Consider the following 14,169-nt stretch of genomic DNA (forward strand, 5'->3'; position numbering starts at 1 on the left):
GCCGTTGACCACATTCATGATTTAGATATAACTTATCCAGCTCACTTCCCTAATTCTACTTTCCTTTTTTTCAGGTCAACCAGGAAATGGTGGGACTGCCCCATACCCTGGAACTCACAGGCTTCATTTCCAAGATAAAAAATATGGTGATTGTAAAATTAGCAGCAAATGTAGAAATCCATTACAATGGCCAACATACTCTGTTCATCAAAGTGGGACCAGAGTACCAGGGGAAGCTGTGTGGAATGTGTGGAAATTTTAATGATATTTCAGAGGATGATAAGGTGTTGCCCGATGGAAGCAGAGCTCAGAACGATTTGCATTTTGGCAATGCCTGGAAAACAGAGACCAGCCCAGCAGGGTAAGAAAAGATTCAAAGATGATGTGTTAAGCCTCACGGCTCTGTTGTGAGTCCAATGACATCAAAGTCATTTTGCATTCCAAAATAGATGCAAATACAGCACACCTGTGTACATACAGATACACAGAAGTGTGTACACACTCAGTGTACACACCTGTACACCAGTGGTGAAATTCAATTTTTTTTACTACCAGTTCTGTGGGCGTGGCAGTGGGTGTGGCAGGGAAAGGATGCTGCAAAATCCCCATTCCCTCTCCACTCCAGAGGGAAGGATACTGCAAAATCCCCATTCCCATCCCACTCTGGGGCCAGCCAGAGGTAGTATTTGCCAGTTCTCCGAACTACTCAAAATGTCCGCTACCGGTTCTCCAGAACCTGTCAGAACCTGCTGGATTTCATCCCTGCTGGACACTGAGAGCATATGCACCAAAGACAAATTCCTTGTGTATCCAATCACACTTGGCCAATAAAGAATTCTATTCTATTCTATTCTATTCTATTCTATTCTATTCTATTCTATTCTATTCTATTCTATTCTATTCTATTCTAATGTATGACAGAAATCCTGCCACAGTTTCATGGTATTACAGACGTATTACTAGACTGTGATGTTGACTTTTTTGTGTGTGTTTATGGAGCCACGGATACATTTTATGCTATTGCTAATAACACACCACCAAGGAAGGCACCTGAATCAACAACATGTTTGTTAAAACATTGTTGCTTCGTTTCCTGCATTTGCTAGAGTTGAGTTTCTCCACCTTGGCAACTTGGAAGATGTATGGAATTCCCCTGGCTGAGGAATTCTGAGAGTTGAAGTCCACATGACTTCAAAGCTCCTTCTTAACAGCAAGACTCTTGGTAGCGCAGTACTGGAAGAAGGAAGATTTACCTACTATTCAAGTATGGACATTAAAAGTAGTAAATTTAGCAGAAATGGCGAAAATTTCAGCATATCTAAAGGACCATTCAAATGAGAAATATATGTTAGAATGGAAAAGATGGATTGATTATATTCAAGGCAAATATCGGACTAAAAAATTTCAAATAGCTTATGAATGATCAAAGAGATTTTATAAAGTACTTAAATTTAGTTTAGTAAAAGGGGAGTTAAAAGTTCAAGAGGGGGATAGGAGGCTATAGATAATTAGCTTAAGTTAGCTTATGATTGTCAAATGTTATACCCTGTATTTTGCTCTGGGAAGTGGGGGGGGAGGGAGGGGAAGGGGAGGGTTGGAAGGGGAGTAGGGAGGGGGAAGGGGAAATGTCTGTAAAACTTTTTAAAACTTTTCAATTAAAAAAAAAAAAGCTCCTTCTTGTATTTGTTTACATTTTGCTGTGGAGCTTCTAACAAAAGCAAGACCTCTTTCTTTGTTGTTGTTTTTGTTGTTATTATTTTATTAAGGTGTTTGGATGACAATTCCACGCTGGAGCCCTGTGAAAACCTGCGGGAATATGAAGAGCTGTGTGGGATTTTGGTCAGTCAAACGGGACCTTTTGCCAAGTGCTACTGGCAGGTGGATCCTTCCCTGTTTTATTTGGCCTGCCTGTATGATTTATGCCACTACGGGAGGTATAACAACATGCTGTGCATCAGCCTTGCAGCTTATGAGGAAATGTGCTTCCTTGAGGGAATTCAGACACCAGGCTGGAGGGCTTCCGTTCAATGCCGTGAGTGAATTTTATTAAAAGTTATCTTCTTCTTCTTGTGCCAGATCCGTCATCGGTCATTGGCGATCATGTTGGCAATCCTATTTTTAGGATTGGGGGTTCGCAGGAGTTCGGGACAGGGGTGGGTTCTACTTACCTTTACTACCGGTTCGCAACGGGGCACTCTTCTGAGCATGCTCAGAAGCATTTTCATGATGGCAGGGTCAGTGGGCGGGGCCTCCCGCCAGTTTTACTACCGGTTCTATAGAACCGGTACGAACCGGGAGCAACCCACCACTGGTTCGGGAGAACCTCTAGCTAAGATTCTGTGCAGTTTGGAGAACCCCCAAATCTCACTCCTGGCTGGCTGGCTGGCCCCTCCCACCCCACCCTGCCCCTCCCAGGAGTTCCCATATGGCCCGTTTTGGATGCAGGTAAGTGCAGGGCACGCACAGAGGCTTGGGGACAGCGAAAAACAGGCCTACCAGAAGTTCAGGAAGGCTGGAAATGGGCCTGTTTCTGGCCTCCAGAGGGCCCCTGGAGCCTGGGGAGGCCGTTTTTGCCCTCCCAGTGGCTCAAGGAAAGCCTCCGGAGCCCAGGAAGGGCAAAAACACCACCCCCCCATCACTGTGGTGCAGGAGGCTGACTAGGCCACACCTACCCTGGCCACGGCCACCCAGCAACCGGGCAGAGAACCCCTTGCTAAAATTTTTGAAGTCCATCCCTGAGGTCATGTCTTTATTTCTGCTTTAGACTGACAAATCTGATTCCTAATGAAACTTCTGAAGATCTACAACAAATAACCCTGTGATTATTGAAATGCTCTGAATCGCTGCCATCATTGCTTAATCCGAGAAAGGGGAGAGGAAAATCACGAGGGCCAAACCTTGTTGCCAGTAAAACCTCTTGTTCCTTCTGCAGCTGCCACTGACCCCTGCCTTGACTTGGCTTGTGGAGACGATGAATGGTGTGGGGAAAGGGGAGGAAAATGGGGCTGCTTCTGCCACAAATCTTACAGCCCCGTCAAAAGGGCTGACTATGGTAAGCAAAAGCCTGAGCTTTATTTCAGTTTTTTCCCTTTGTGCTATTTGTCTTTGAATACAAATTTGTTTCCTGTTCAATGTTGCTGCAGGCAAAACAGGCTGCAGGGGGCAGTGTCCCCCCCCCCAAAAAGATAAAATGGCACTCATGATGTTACTTAGTTGGGTAGTGAAATGTTTGCAAGAAAAACAACCAAGCTCAGAAAGAACCAAGGACTCCTTGTGCCAACTCTGAGCTACACAAATTCTCCTTTATTGGTACTGGGACCATGGAATAGAAGTCCCGTCCTGTTTTTACAAGCTTCACATCTGAAAAAGGGGCAGGACTTCGATCCTCTGGTTGCAGTGGCATGATGACTTAAACCCAGGGGTCAGTTAATACTTAGTTGGGTAACCTTTAGCATGAATTACGGCCTTACAACGTCTTCCCATGGAGTGAACCAAGTCTTTGAGTTCTGCAGCTGTTATCATGTGAAACCAAGATTGAATGATTGCTTCTATTCACTGGGTTTTATTGCTGGGTCGCTTCTAACAAGTTTCTTTAGTCGGCTGCATAGATTTTCAATTGGGTTAAGGTCTGGGCTCTTCCCAGGCCATTCTAGCAGTGGAATAGGATTATCTTGAAACTCCCCCCCCAAAAAAGTGGTGTTATTAGCCATCAAACCTCAAAAATACATTTTTCCCAAAAGGTTACCACAATTTTGGTCACTACTGTAGTTTTGAGGAGGGGAATTGTAATTCTCTTCCACCCCAATGGGGAGAAAACGGGTTTTAAAATGGAGAAAAATTGTCCACATAATTTTTTATTTTTAGACAAAGAGATTTTCTAATCCAGGGGCATATCAATCACCCTGTTCCATTTTCAAAGGGCCCATTTCATTCACATTAAAACATTTCCATCTGAAATGCAAAGCTAATTGTTCAGTTCAAACGATTGGTTTGATTTAGGAGAAGAAATCCACATGACCTTGCTTGTAGCCACTTGGTTCAACAAAGTGACTCATTTCAGAAATTTTTATTGTCATCCCTAAGCGGACTCGCTGACTGAAGAACGACTGAAGGAATTGGGTATGCCTAGTTCAGGGGTGTCTAACTTGATTTCATTGTATGGGCCACGTCAGGGTTGTGTCTGACCTCGGGACCTGGAGGGGGCGTGGCCAGGGAGCGTGGCCAGCTCGACATTACTCGTTGAGGCTTCATTTTCGGTCGTGATGCCTCCTGCCGTCCTCTGTCAGCAAAAACGGAGCTCGGGGTGGGTAGGCCCTGTTTTTGGTTGCAATGCTCTCCTGCAGCCCTCTGCCAGCGAAAATGGAAGTTACATTTTCACTGGCAGAGGGCGGCAGGAGGCTGTCATGGCCGAAAACGGAGCCTGGGAGGGCCACATGCAGCCCTCCCGAGCCCCATTTTTGCTAGCAGAGGCACTGTGGGCTGGTCCTTCACTGTTTCCAGGACGGCCCTGCAGGCCAGATCTAAACACCCTGAGGGGATCCGCTTATTTTCCAAAGCACCAGAAGGCAAGACAAGAAACAATGGATGGAAATCAATCAAGGAGAGAACCAACCTAGAACTAAGGAGAAATTTCCTGACAATTGGAACAATTAATAAATGGAATGGCTTCCCTGCAGAAGTTGTGGGTGCTTTATATTTATATTTATTTCATTATATGGAAGTTTTTAAGAAGATGTTGGATAACCATTTGTCTGAAGTGGTGTAGGGTTTCCTGCCTAAGCAGGGGGCTGGACTAGAAGACCTCCAAGGTCCCTGCCAACTCTGTCATTCTATTAAACCAAATATCGTTGATCTCATTCCTTTCTGCAGATTACCAGCTGACCTGCAAAAGCAGTAGAAGCATGGTCTCTCTCTCCCGCTGCCTTCTTTTCACCGACGGATTCCCTGCTGAAAGACTCCACTTGGCTGACCTCAGTTGCACGGGGTCCTTAGTTGGAGACAGACTCGTCTTCTACTTTGATACAGTGCAGAAAACCTGTGGAACCCAAATGGAGGTAGGGAGAGCGAGAAGCACCTGAAACAGAGAGGTTGCCCCAGTCGGAGTCTGAATCCGAGGGGGTAGACGAACAGCTGACAGAGAGCGGGAGAGTGGCTCTGTTGGCTGTGGAGGAAACTCGGGAAGGGCAAAGTCAGGCTAGGCAGAGCAGGGGAGAGGTAGAACAAGGGAGAGAGGGTTCAGATGAAGACCAAGGCCCACCCCCTCCTCATCCTAGGGCACGCAGGGAAGAACGGAGAAGAGAGCAATGTGGGTTGCGTGGTTTATGAGGGACGAAAGGCCTCTGATTCCCTTCACAAGGCACACCTGGGGATGGAGTTTAAAGGAGAGGAGAATGGGAGGGGCGGTTGTCGGGAACAAATGCTGAGTTCATCTTGTGTTAACTGCTTTATCTGAGTTCCTGGCATCCTCTCAACTGGTTTGTTTTACTGCCGTGCTACTTCACTTCTGGAACTCCTTATCTTGCTTTCCCTGTTGGATTAATTACCTTATCTTGCCATGTTGGATTTATAGTTGGAAGTTTTCTGCTTTTAAAGCTTGGACTGGAGTATTTTCAGGTAAAGACTGTTACAGGTTTGTGGGACAGTTTTTCTCCAGACCGGAGCGTAAAAGGGATGTTGGGGGCAAAGTTGGAGCTAATAAAGAGACTCATACTTATTCTCTAGCTGTGTTGTCTTTGTGCCACGCCCTGGGTCATCACATGTAGTTATTTCTTTACTTTGAAGAGTTGTTGTCGAAAGGATAAGGTGAAGGACAAGTTAAGGTGACTTCTAGACAAGGCGTTCACAAAACTCAAACCAGATGAATAAGATACAGGTAGTCCTCAATTGATGACCATTTGATTATTGACTGTTCAAAGTTAAAAAGGTGCTAAAGGAAGGGATTTATGATTTAACCTTGCATTCACAAGCATTACAGCATTCCCACAGTCATGGGATTAGAATTTGGGTGTTTGGAGACCAGCATGAATTGACCACAGTTGCACTGTCCTGAGATCATGGGATCACCATGAATGAGCTTCTATCTAAGGGGACTTCTGACAACCAAAACCAATGGGGGAAGCCAGATTTGCTTAACGACCCCATGATTCACTTAACAACCATGACAAAAAATGGTAGTAAAATCAGGCACAATAGCAACATGATTTAACAATAAATAAATAAATTCCAGTCCTAATTGATGGTCAGTTGAGGTCTACCTGTAACTCAATGGCCTATCCTTTGATTGACATATTCCTAGATAACATTGTTATAACAACAACAAGAAGTTGTCTTCTTCTTCAATGTCTGCTTTTTTTTCTTTCTACCTCCCACCCCCCCACCCCCCACCCTGCTCTTTCTAGGTAAATTCAACCCATGCTATCTACACTAACGTAGTGCAGGGTCATCTGGAGAACACCTACGGTGGGATGATCAGCCGAGACCGTTTTCTTTTCCTGCGCTTCTCCTGTGCTTTCCCACTAAACATCAATCTCTCCATGGCATCCGTCATTTATCCCATCCATGAGTGAGTTCCCAGGGCAGCAATTATACTTGCATTCTTCCCCACACTTTACCACACTGTTCAACTTTTGTGTCCTTTTGTTCAACTTTCCTGGTGTCCTCCATATGTAAAAAGAATCTTATTTGCTGTTTCCTACCACATCTTTTTCCCCCTCCTTTTCCCATCCTATCACCCCTCAATCTCTAGAACCCTGAGTGGTACATGGACTGCATGTTTCTGTCTCATTTCTATTCTGTGGTCTCCAGCCACGCATCCTGCTTCAGATCACAGCACTGGGGAAAAAATTGATAGCAATGAGACCAGTAGGGAAAGAGTCAACATGTCCACGTTGAGTAGATAACATCTCCAGATCATTCCATGTGGTTAGAATTTCCTTCTCTACCACTGGGTGGCAGATCTTCCTCAAAAATAGCCTATTCCTTTCTTCTGGAACCTGGGAAAAAATAGACAATCATTACTTACAATTATTTATGATGCTGATATAACCACCACTGAGGCATGGCATCTCTAGGTGGTACATAGAATTAAAAACCTATGCACTATAATGCAGTGGGTCGTAATGCATGACAATGATGTAAAAATACATTGATGGAGTTGACAGATCCGGCTTCCTTGGTTACTTGGTGAGTCTATTTGAAGGATACTCAAGAAATTGAACCATAATCTAATCAAGCCATCTGAATTACAGATGGCTTGATTAGATCTGAGTTACTTAGTTACTGAACTACAAAAAGTGGAACCCAGGTTTTCTCAACTTTGACAACTTTAAGATGTGTGGACTTTGACAGGTTGAGGAATTCTGGGAGCTGAGGGCCACATGTCTTAAAGTTGGCAAGGTTGAGAAACATTGATCTAATTGCAGTGAAGCCTTAGTATATTCTACAAATAGAGCTACTAGGTTTATAACTAACCTGGTTAATAACTAACCTGGTTAAGTGTTGTATGAAGTGTCCATTTCTCCAAAGGTCTCTGCAGTCTCACCAAGCCCTCCATTCTGCTGTTTCTTAACCATTTTCTTCTTCCCTCTCTCCCATCACTTGTGTTGTCCTACAATGCAATTGTTGTCCACTTGTCCTACAATGTAATTATTTCTGAGAACCTGTGATGTTTCCTTAAGCTTCCTCCAAAACATTGACAAAAAGCATGATAATTCTCTTCTGTTTTATTCCTTTGATAGCATCATTAACATGACCGTCTCCTCTGGCCAAGGAAATTACCAGGCCATCATGACCTTGTACCAAGATCCCCAGTACAGCAAACCATTTGCTCAGAGCCCTATTGTGCTCACGGTCAACCACAGGGCCTATGTGGGCATCAAGATTTTGGGAGCTGATCCCACCCGCTTTGTGGTCACCTTGTCCTCGTGCTGGGCCACGCCGGACAGAGATCCTTCCTCCAGCATTCGGTGGGATCTCATCACCAACCAGTAAGCTGTTCATGGGAATTGAAAGGAAACAGACTTTAGATATTTTGGGATGGAGAGGACTTCGTGTCCTCCTGCTAGCATCTCCAGAAGTGAGGGATGCGGGATCATTTGTCAAACTCAAGGCCCGCAAACTGGATCCAGCCCATGGGGCTGTCTCAGTGGTGGGATTCAGCCGGTTCGGGCTGGTTCAGATCAACCTGGGTCTTCGGAGAGGGGCGGCATATAAATTGAATAAATAAATAAATAAATAAACAATCAAACAAACAAACAAACAAACCGGTAGTTAAATTGCTGGGTAGCCCCATCCTGCCCCTCCCCACCCCGCCCCTTCCAGGAGTCCCCACATGCCCCATTTTGACTCCCAGGCAAGCGCAGGAAGGCCTACTAGGCCCAAAATGGGGCATGGGGGCATGTCCCCCCTGTGGCCCATTTTTGCTCCCAGGGGGGTGCAGGAGGCCAAGTGCTGTCTGTCACACCCCCTGGCCATGCCCATCATGGCCACGCCAACCCAACCAGTCATTAGGGCAGAGAACCAGTTTTTAAATTATTTGAATCCTACCACTGGCTGTCCTGGTCTACCCAATGTGAAGAGGAAACGTCAGGCCAGCCTGACTTCAGCCCATCTTAGATTTGAGGGAATCTTAGATTTGAGGGAGGAGGGAATACAGAAGATTGAGGCGATACAGGATTGGTTGCCTTTGAGATAGCAATAATCAGATTGCTAATTACTGGCATCAGAAGCTAACTGGCAAACAAAAGTGCAGTACTAAGAATAAACTGCATTTGGCTTGATTCGTACATATAGTTCTCTGCTTATGACCACAATCAAGGCCAAAATTTCTGTTGCTAAGCAAAATAGTTGTTAAAATAAGTCTTGCTCCATTTTAGGACCTTTCTTGCAATAGTTAAAAGGTCACTGCAGAATCACTACAATTGTTAAGTTAGTAACATGGTTGTTAAGTGAATCTGACTTCCCCATTGACTTTGGTTATCACAAGGTCACAAAAGGTGATCACCTGACCCTGGGACACTGACACCGTCATAAATATGAGTCATTTGCCAAGAAGACGAATTTTGATCACGTGACCATGGAGATGCCACAACAGTTGTGTGAAAAACAGTCATACTTTTTTCAGTGCTGTTATAACTTCGGTAACTAAATGAACTGTTGTAAGTTGAAGATAGCTGTAATATCACCAGTTATGGTTAAATTCCTATAAAACTTAAGGTAGATTTAATCAAATTGCAGGATGGTTGATTGTGATTAAGGAACCACATGCACGATGGGCTCTTGTCAATGTATTCATCAGAATTTGATGAGTCCTGGGTTGAAAATACAGAAACAGACTTTATTAAAGGCATTAGGTTGATAGATAAATGTGAATACAGATAGTCCTTGATTTACGACAGTTCATTTAGTGACCATTCAAAGCTAAAACGGCACTGAAAAAAGTCACATGACCATTTTTCACACTTAATTACCCTTGCAGCCTCCCCCACGGTCACATGATCAAACTTCAGATGCTTGGCAACTGACTCATATTTATGACGGTTGCGGTGTCCTGGGGTCATGAGATCCCATTTTGAGAACTTCTGACAAGCAAAGTCAACAGGGAAGCCAGATCCACTCAACAACCAGGTTACTAACTTATTGACTGCAGTGCTTCATTTAAGAACTGGGGCAAGAAAGGTTATAAGATGGGGCAAAATCCACTTAACAAAGCCACTGAAATTTGGGGGCTCAATTGTGGTCATAAGTCAAGGACTACCTGTATTATATAAATGACAAGTGAGCAACAGGTAAATGGGAGGTGATCTTTAATCCCATCGTACCTTCCAACCACTTTCATCCCTCTGTCTGATCTTACCTTTCCCTCTTCAGGTGTCCTAATCCTCAAGATGGCACAGTACGAGTTGAGGAGGATGGAGTATCTCTGTTGGGACGCTTCTCCTTCAATGTTTTCACCTTCATTGCGGATTCTGAAGAAGTGTACCTACACTGTCGCATCCGCCTTTGCAACTTCTGGTTGGCCAAATGCACTGTGGTGAGAGAGGGAGGAGAAACGTTAGATTAGGTTTTCTCTTTGACATTATAGGAGAAGAGCCTTGTTGGTCTGCATCAGAGGTGGTATTCAGCCGGTTTGGGCAAACCAGTAGCAGAAATTTTTAGTAGTTCGGAGAACCGGCAAATACCACCTCTGCATGATTTATTTAACAAGTACAGTGATGTAGGGTGAATACTTCCTGAGTGGGGTTTCAGCTGGGGAATGCGATGAAGAAATGTGGGCTCAACAGAGTGGCAAGTTGGCCATGGAGCATGTTGGCCATAATGAGTTGACTGCAATGAGTTGGCCATGGCAAGTGGGCCATGGAACATGTTGGCCGTAATGGGTTGACTGCAATGAGTTGGCTGTGGCAAGTTGGCCATGGAACATGTTGGCCGTAATGAGTTGGCCATGGCAAGTTGGCCGTGGCAAGTTGGCCATGGAACATGTTGGCCATAATGAGTTGACTGCAATGAGTTGGCCGTGGCAAGTTGGCCATGGAACATGTTGGCCGTAATGGGTTGACTGCAATGTGTTGGCTGTGGCAAGTTGGCCATGGAACATGTTGGCCGTAATTAGTTGACTGCAATGAGTTGGCCATGGCAAGTTGGCCACAGCAACTTGGCTGTGACAAGTTGCTCCATTCTCTGGCTCTGAAGCACAGGAGGAAGTGCTGCTACCAAGGCAGTGGTGAGATAAGAGGGACTTGAGCCTGGGCCCAGAAAATAATTTGAGAAAACAGCTTAGCCAAGCCCCTCCTTAGTTCACATGGAACATAAAGTGAGACAGGAGTCCTCCTAACCTATACAGGTCGCCCTCGACTTACAACCACAATGGAGCCCGACATTTATGTTGCCTAAATGAGAAATTTGCTAAGTGAGTTTTGCCCCATTTTACAACTTTTCTTGCCACATTTGTTAAGTGAATCGCTGCAGTTGCTAAACTAGGAACAAGGTTGTTAAGTGAATCTGGCTTCCCCATTGACTTTGCCTGTCAGAAGGTTGGCCAAAGGGGATCACATGAGCCCGGGGACACTGCAACCGTCATAAGTATGAACCATCCGAATGTAAATCACACAACTGTGGGGATGCTACATTGGTCATAAGAGTGAAAAATGGTCGTAAATCGCTTTTTTTCAGGGCCGTTTGAGTGGTCACTAAATGAACTGTTGTAAGTCGAGGACTACTTGTATATGGGCATTGGTTTCTTAGTCTGGTTTGTTGGGCTGATAGTTCTCTTGAACAAGATCATGGTATTTTATTTCCCCTCTTTCAGAATTGCCATTCTCCGGGCTCTGTGATTTTGGGAAGGAAACCTCCATCAGCCATCATCTCAGCTGGTCCTTTCTTGAAATACAGCAGCAATTTGCTAGATCACGGTAGGTTTGCTTCCTGCTTGAGTGCATTTTATTATTATTATTATTTGATTTATATGCCGCCCTTCTCCGGAGACTCAGGGCGGCTTACAATGCGTTAAGCAATAGCCTTCATCCTTTTGTATATTTATACAAAGTCAGCTTATTGCCCCCACAAACTGGGTCCTCATTTTACCTACCTTAGAAAGGATGGAAGGCTGAGTCAACCTTGAGCCTTGGCGAGTTTCGAACCTGCAGTAATTGCAGGCAGCTGGTCTTAATAACCAGCTTAATAACAGGGTGCCTTAGACCACTGTACTACCAAGTACTGTACTACCAAGGCTCTACAAGGGGACGTTTTGACTTCAAAACATCCCCAAGCCCTGGTTCTATAAATGCTCTCTTTTCTTCTGGAGACCCTTAAGAAATCCACTTGAAACCAGCTTCTTGCAACAACAGATCAGCCATTTACAAGTAAGGTTACAAGGAGGGGTGTTTCATTCCTCTCTGTGACCCTAATCGACCTCCCCGAGAATGTGTGGGATAAATGGGCTATGCTTATGTTTCAGTATAAGTCGAGGTGTCAAACTCAAGGCCCGGGGGGCCAGATCCAGGGGTGGGCTGCTGGGGGTTCACAGGGGTTCGGGAGAACCTGTAGCTAAGATTCTGTGAAGTTCAGAGAACCCCCAAATCCCACTCCTGGCTGGCCCCATCCACCCCACCCCGCCCTCCCAGGAGTCCCCACGCAGCCTGTGCAGGTAAGTGCAGGGCACGCACAGAGGCTGGGGAGGGTGAAAAACAGGCCTACCGGAAGTTCAGTCCTGGAGGCTCGAGGAAAGCCTCTGGAGCCTGGAGAGGGCAAAAAGCCCCCCCCCCCGGTGCAAGACGCCGACTAGGCTACACCCACCATGGCCATGCCTACCCAGCAACCGGGCAGAGAACCCCTTGCTAAAATTTTTGAAGCCCACCCCTGGCCAGATCCGGCTGCGGGGTGCTTAGATCTTGCCTGTGGGGCCTCTGCCAGCGAAAGCTCCATTTTCACTGGCAGAGGGTTGCAGGAAGCCGTCGCAGCTGGAAACGGAGCTCGGGAGCCATTCCCACCCCACTCTGGGGCCAGCCAGAGGTGGCATTTGCTGGTTCTCTGAACTACTCAAAATTTCCGCTGCCAGTTCTCCAGAACCTGTCAGAACCAGCTGGATTTCACCCCTGATCTTTCTTCTTCTTCTTTCTATTCCTCAGCGCTTTAGCATCCTGCTGGATTCCCTGCTAACTTCTTTTCCTGGGAACGCGGATGGATGGATGGAGATGGCAGACATGAGGCTCACCATTCACAGAGTGATTTCACCCTGGAATAGTCTTGGTTGGATCAATGATGAGTGTGGAAAAGTTCTGGGTGAGACCAGGACAAAGGAGTTCATATTTAGACCCAGTCTTGATTATTCAATGGCTGAATGTATGTATAATGATTAAAGTTGTAAAATACACAAAGTTTTCTTCCCTCTGTCCTTCAATACCATTCCATGCTTTTCACAACCTTTAATGCTGTTACTCGCAGATACTCGCAAATACTCGCAAGATACTCGCAGCGGAGCACTCTACCAGTCATGAATAGTTGCTCACTTTTAAGTTCAGCACCACGGTAGCTACAAGAATAAAACTCGATTTGCTTCTGCCAACTAGTCTCAAGTTATGTTTTCCTAAAAGCCATTTGGAGAAAGAAAAGGGTAATCCTTCAAATGAAGAAGAAAAAATGGTTTGCTTTGCTGGCTGAGAAATTCTGGGAGTTGAATTCCTATTCAAATTTCCAAGTTTGAAAAACATTGCTTTAAAACAAAGGGACATTAAAAAAACAAACAAACAAAAATGAATCAGAGGTGGGTTTCAGCAGGTTCTGACCAGTTCTGGAGAACTGGTAGCAGAAATTTTGAGTAGTTCAGAGAACCTGGTGGCTCAGCAGACTAATAGCATTGTGATTAACACCAGCTGTCTGCAATTACTGTAAGTTCGAATCTCCCCAGGCTCAAGGTTGACTCAGCCTTCCATCCTTTCTAAGGTAGGTAAATTGAGGACCCAGTTTGTGAGGGCAATAAGCTGACTTTGTATAAATATACAAAAGTATGAAGGCTATTGCTTAACGCATTGTAAACTGCCCTGAGTCTCCGGAGAAGGGTGGCATATAAATCAAATTAAAACAAAAAAAAAAAACGGTAGTAAAAATTCTGACTGGCCCCACCCTCTCTATTCTCTGCCTCCCAAGTCCCAGCTGATCAGGAGGAAATGGGGATTTTGCAGTAGCCTTCCCCTGGATTGAGGAGGGAATGGAGATTTTACAGTATCCTTCCCCTGCCACGCCCACCAAGTCACGCCCACTAAGCCATGCCACACATGATGACATCGGGGTCGGTGGGCGGAGTCTCCGTTTTACTGGTTTTACTACCGGTTCTATAGAACCGGTGCGAACCAGGGACAACTCACCACTGTGCTGTAGGCAGTGCAAGATAGAGGCAACGAAAAAGAGAAATCTGGGATGGAAAAAAAAAAATCCACAATAATTTATTTGTTACGCTACACATATGGCCAACTACTGACATTTTTTAGCCATTACGGTATCCGATCAAAATTAAACACAGGGTTGTTGCAGATTTCAATGAGCAACAACGATAAGAGGCCTCTCCTTTTGGCAGGGAAGCTCTGGAAAGAATGAAGGGCTGGAGAAGAAAAAAAAAAATTGGCCTCCAATCGCCATGAGATAAATCGGGAGCAAACATAGGTGAATCACCACAAA

General features: G+C 45.2%; 1 protein-coding gene across 1 annotated transcript; it reads left to right on the forward strand.

Moving 5' to 3' along the window:
* The first annotated feature begins 91 nt into the window (after nt 1-91).
* LOC117669239 (alpha-tectorin-like) lies at nt 92-12,872 on the forward strand. The gene is made up of 9 exons (XM_034423531.3): nt 92-361; nt 1,767-2,032; nt 2,933-3,052; nt 4,870-5,054; nt 6,399-6,562; nt 7,737-7,985; nt 9,868-10,030; nt 11,306-11,408; nt 12,624-12,872. The coding sequence occupies exons 1-9, from the start codon at nt 144-146 to the stop codon at nt 12,629-12,631; spliced, it is 1,476 nt and encodes a 491-aa protein (XP_034279422.2). The 5' UTR covers nt 92-143; the 3' UTR covers nt 12,632-12,872.
* The last annotated feature ends 1,297 nt before the right edge of the window (nt 12,873-14,169 follow it).

Source organism: Pantherophis guttatus, chromosome 10 (genome assembly GCF_059756535.1).
Source record: "Pantherophis guttatus breed Tessera chromosome 10, ASM5975653v1, whole genome shotgun sequence".
NCBI lineage: Eukaryota > Metazoa > Chordata > Lepidosauria > Squamata > Colubridae > Pantherophis > Pantherophis guttatus.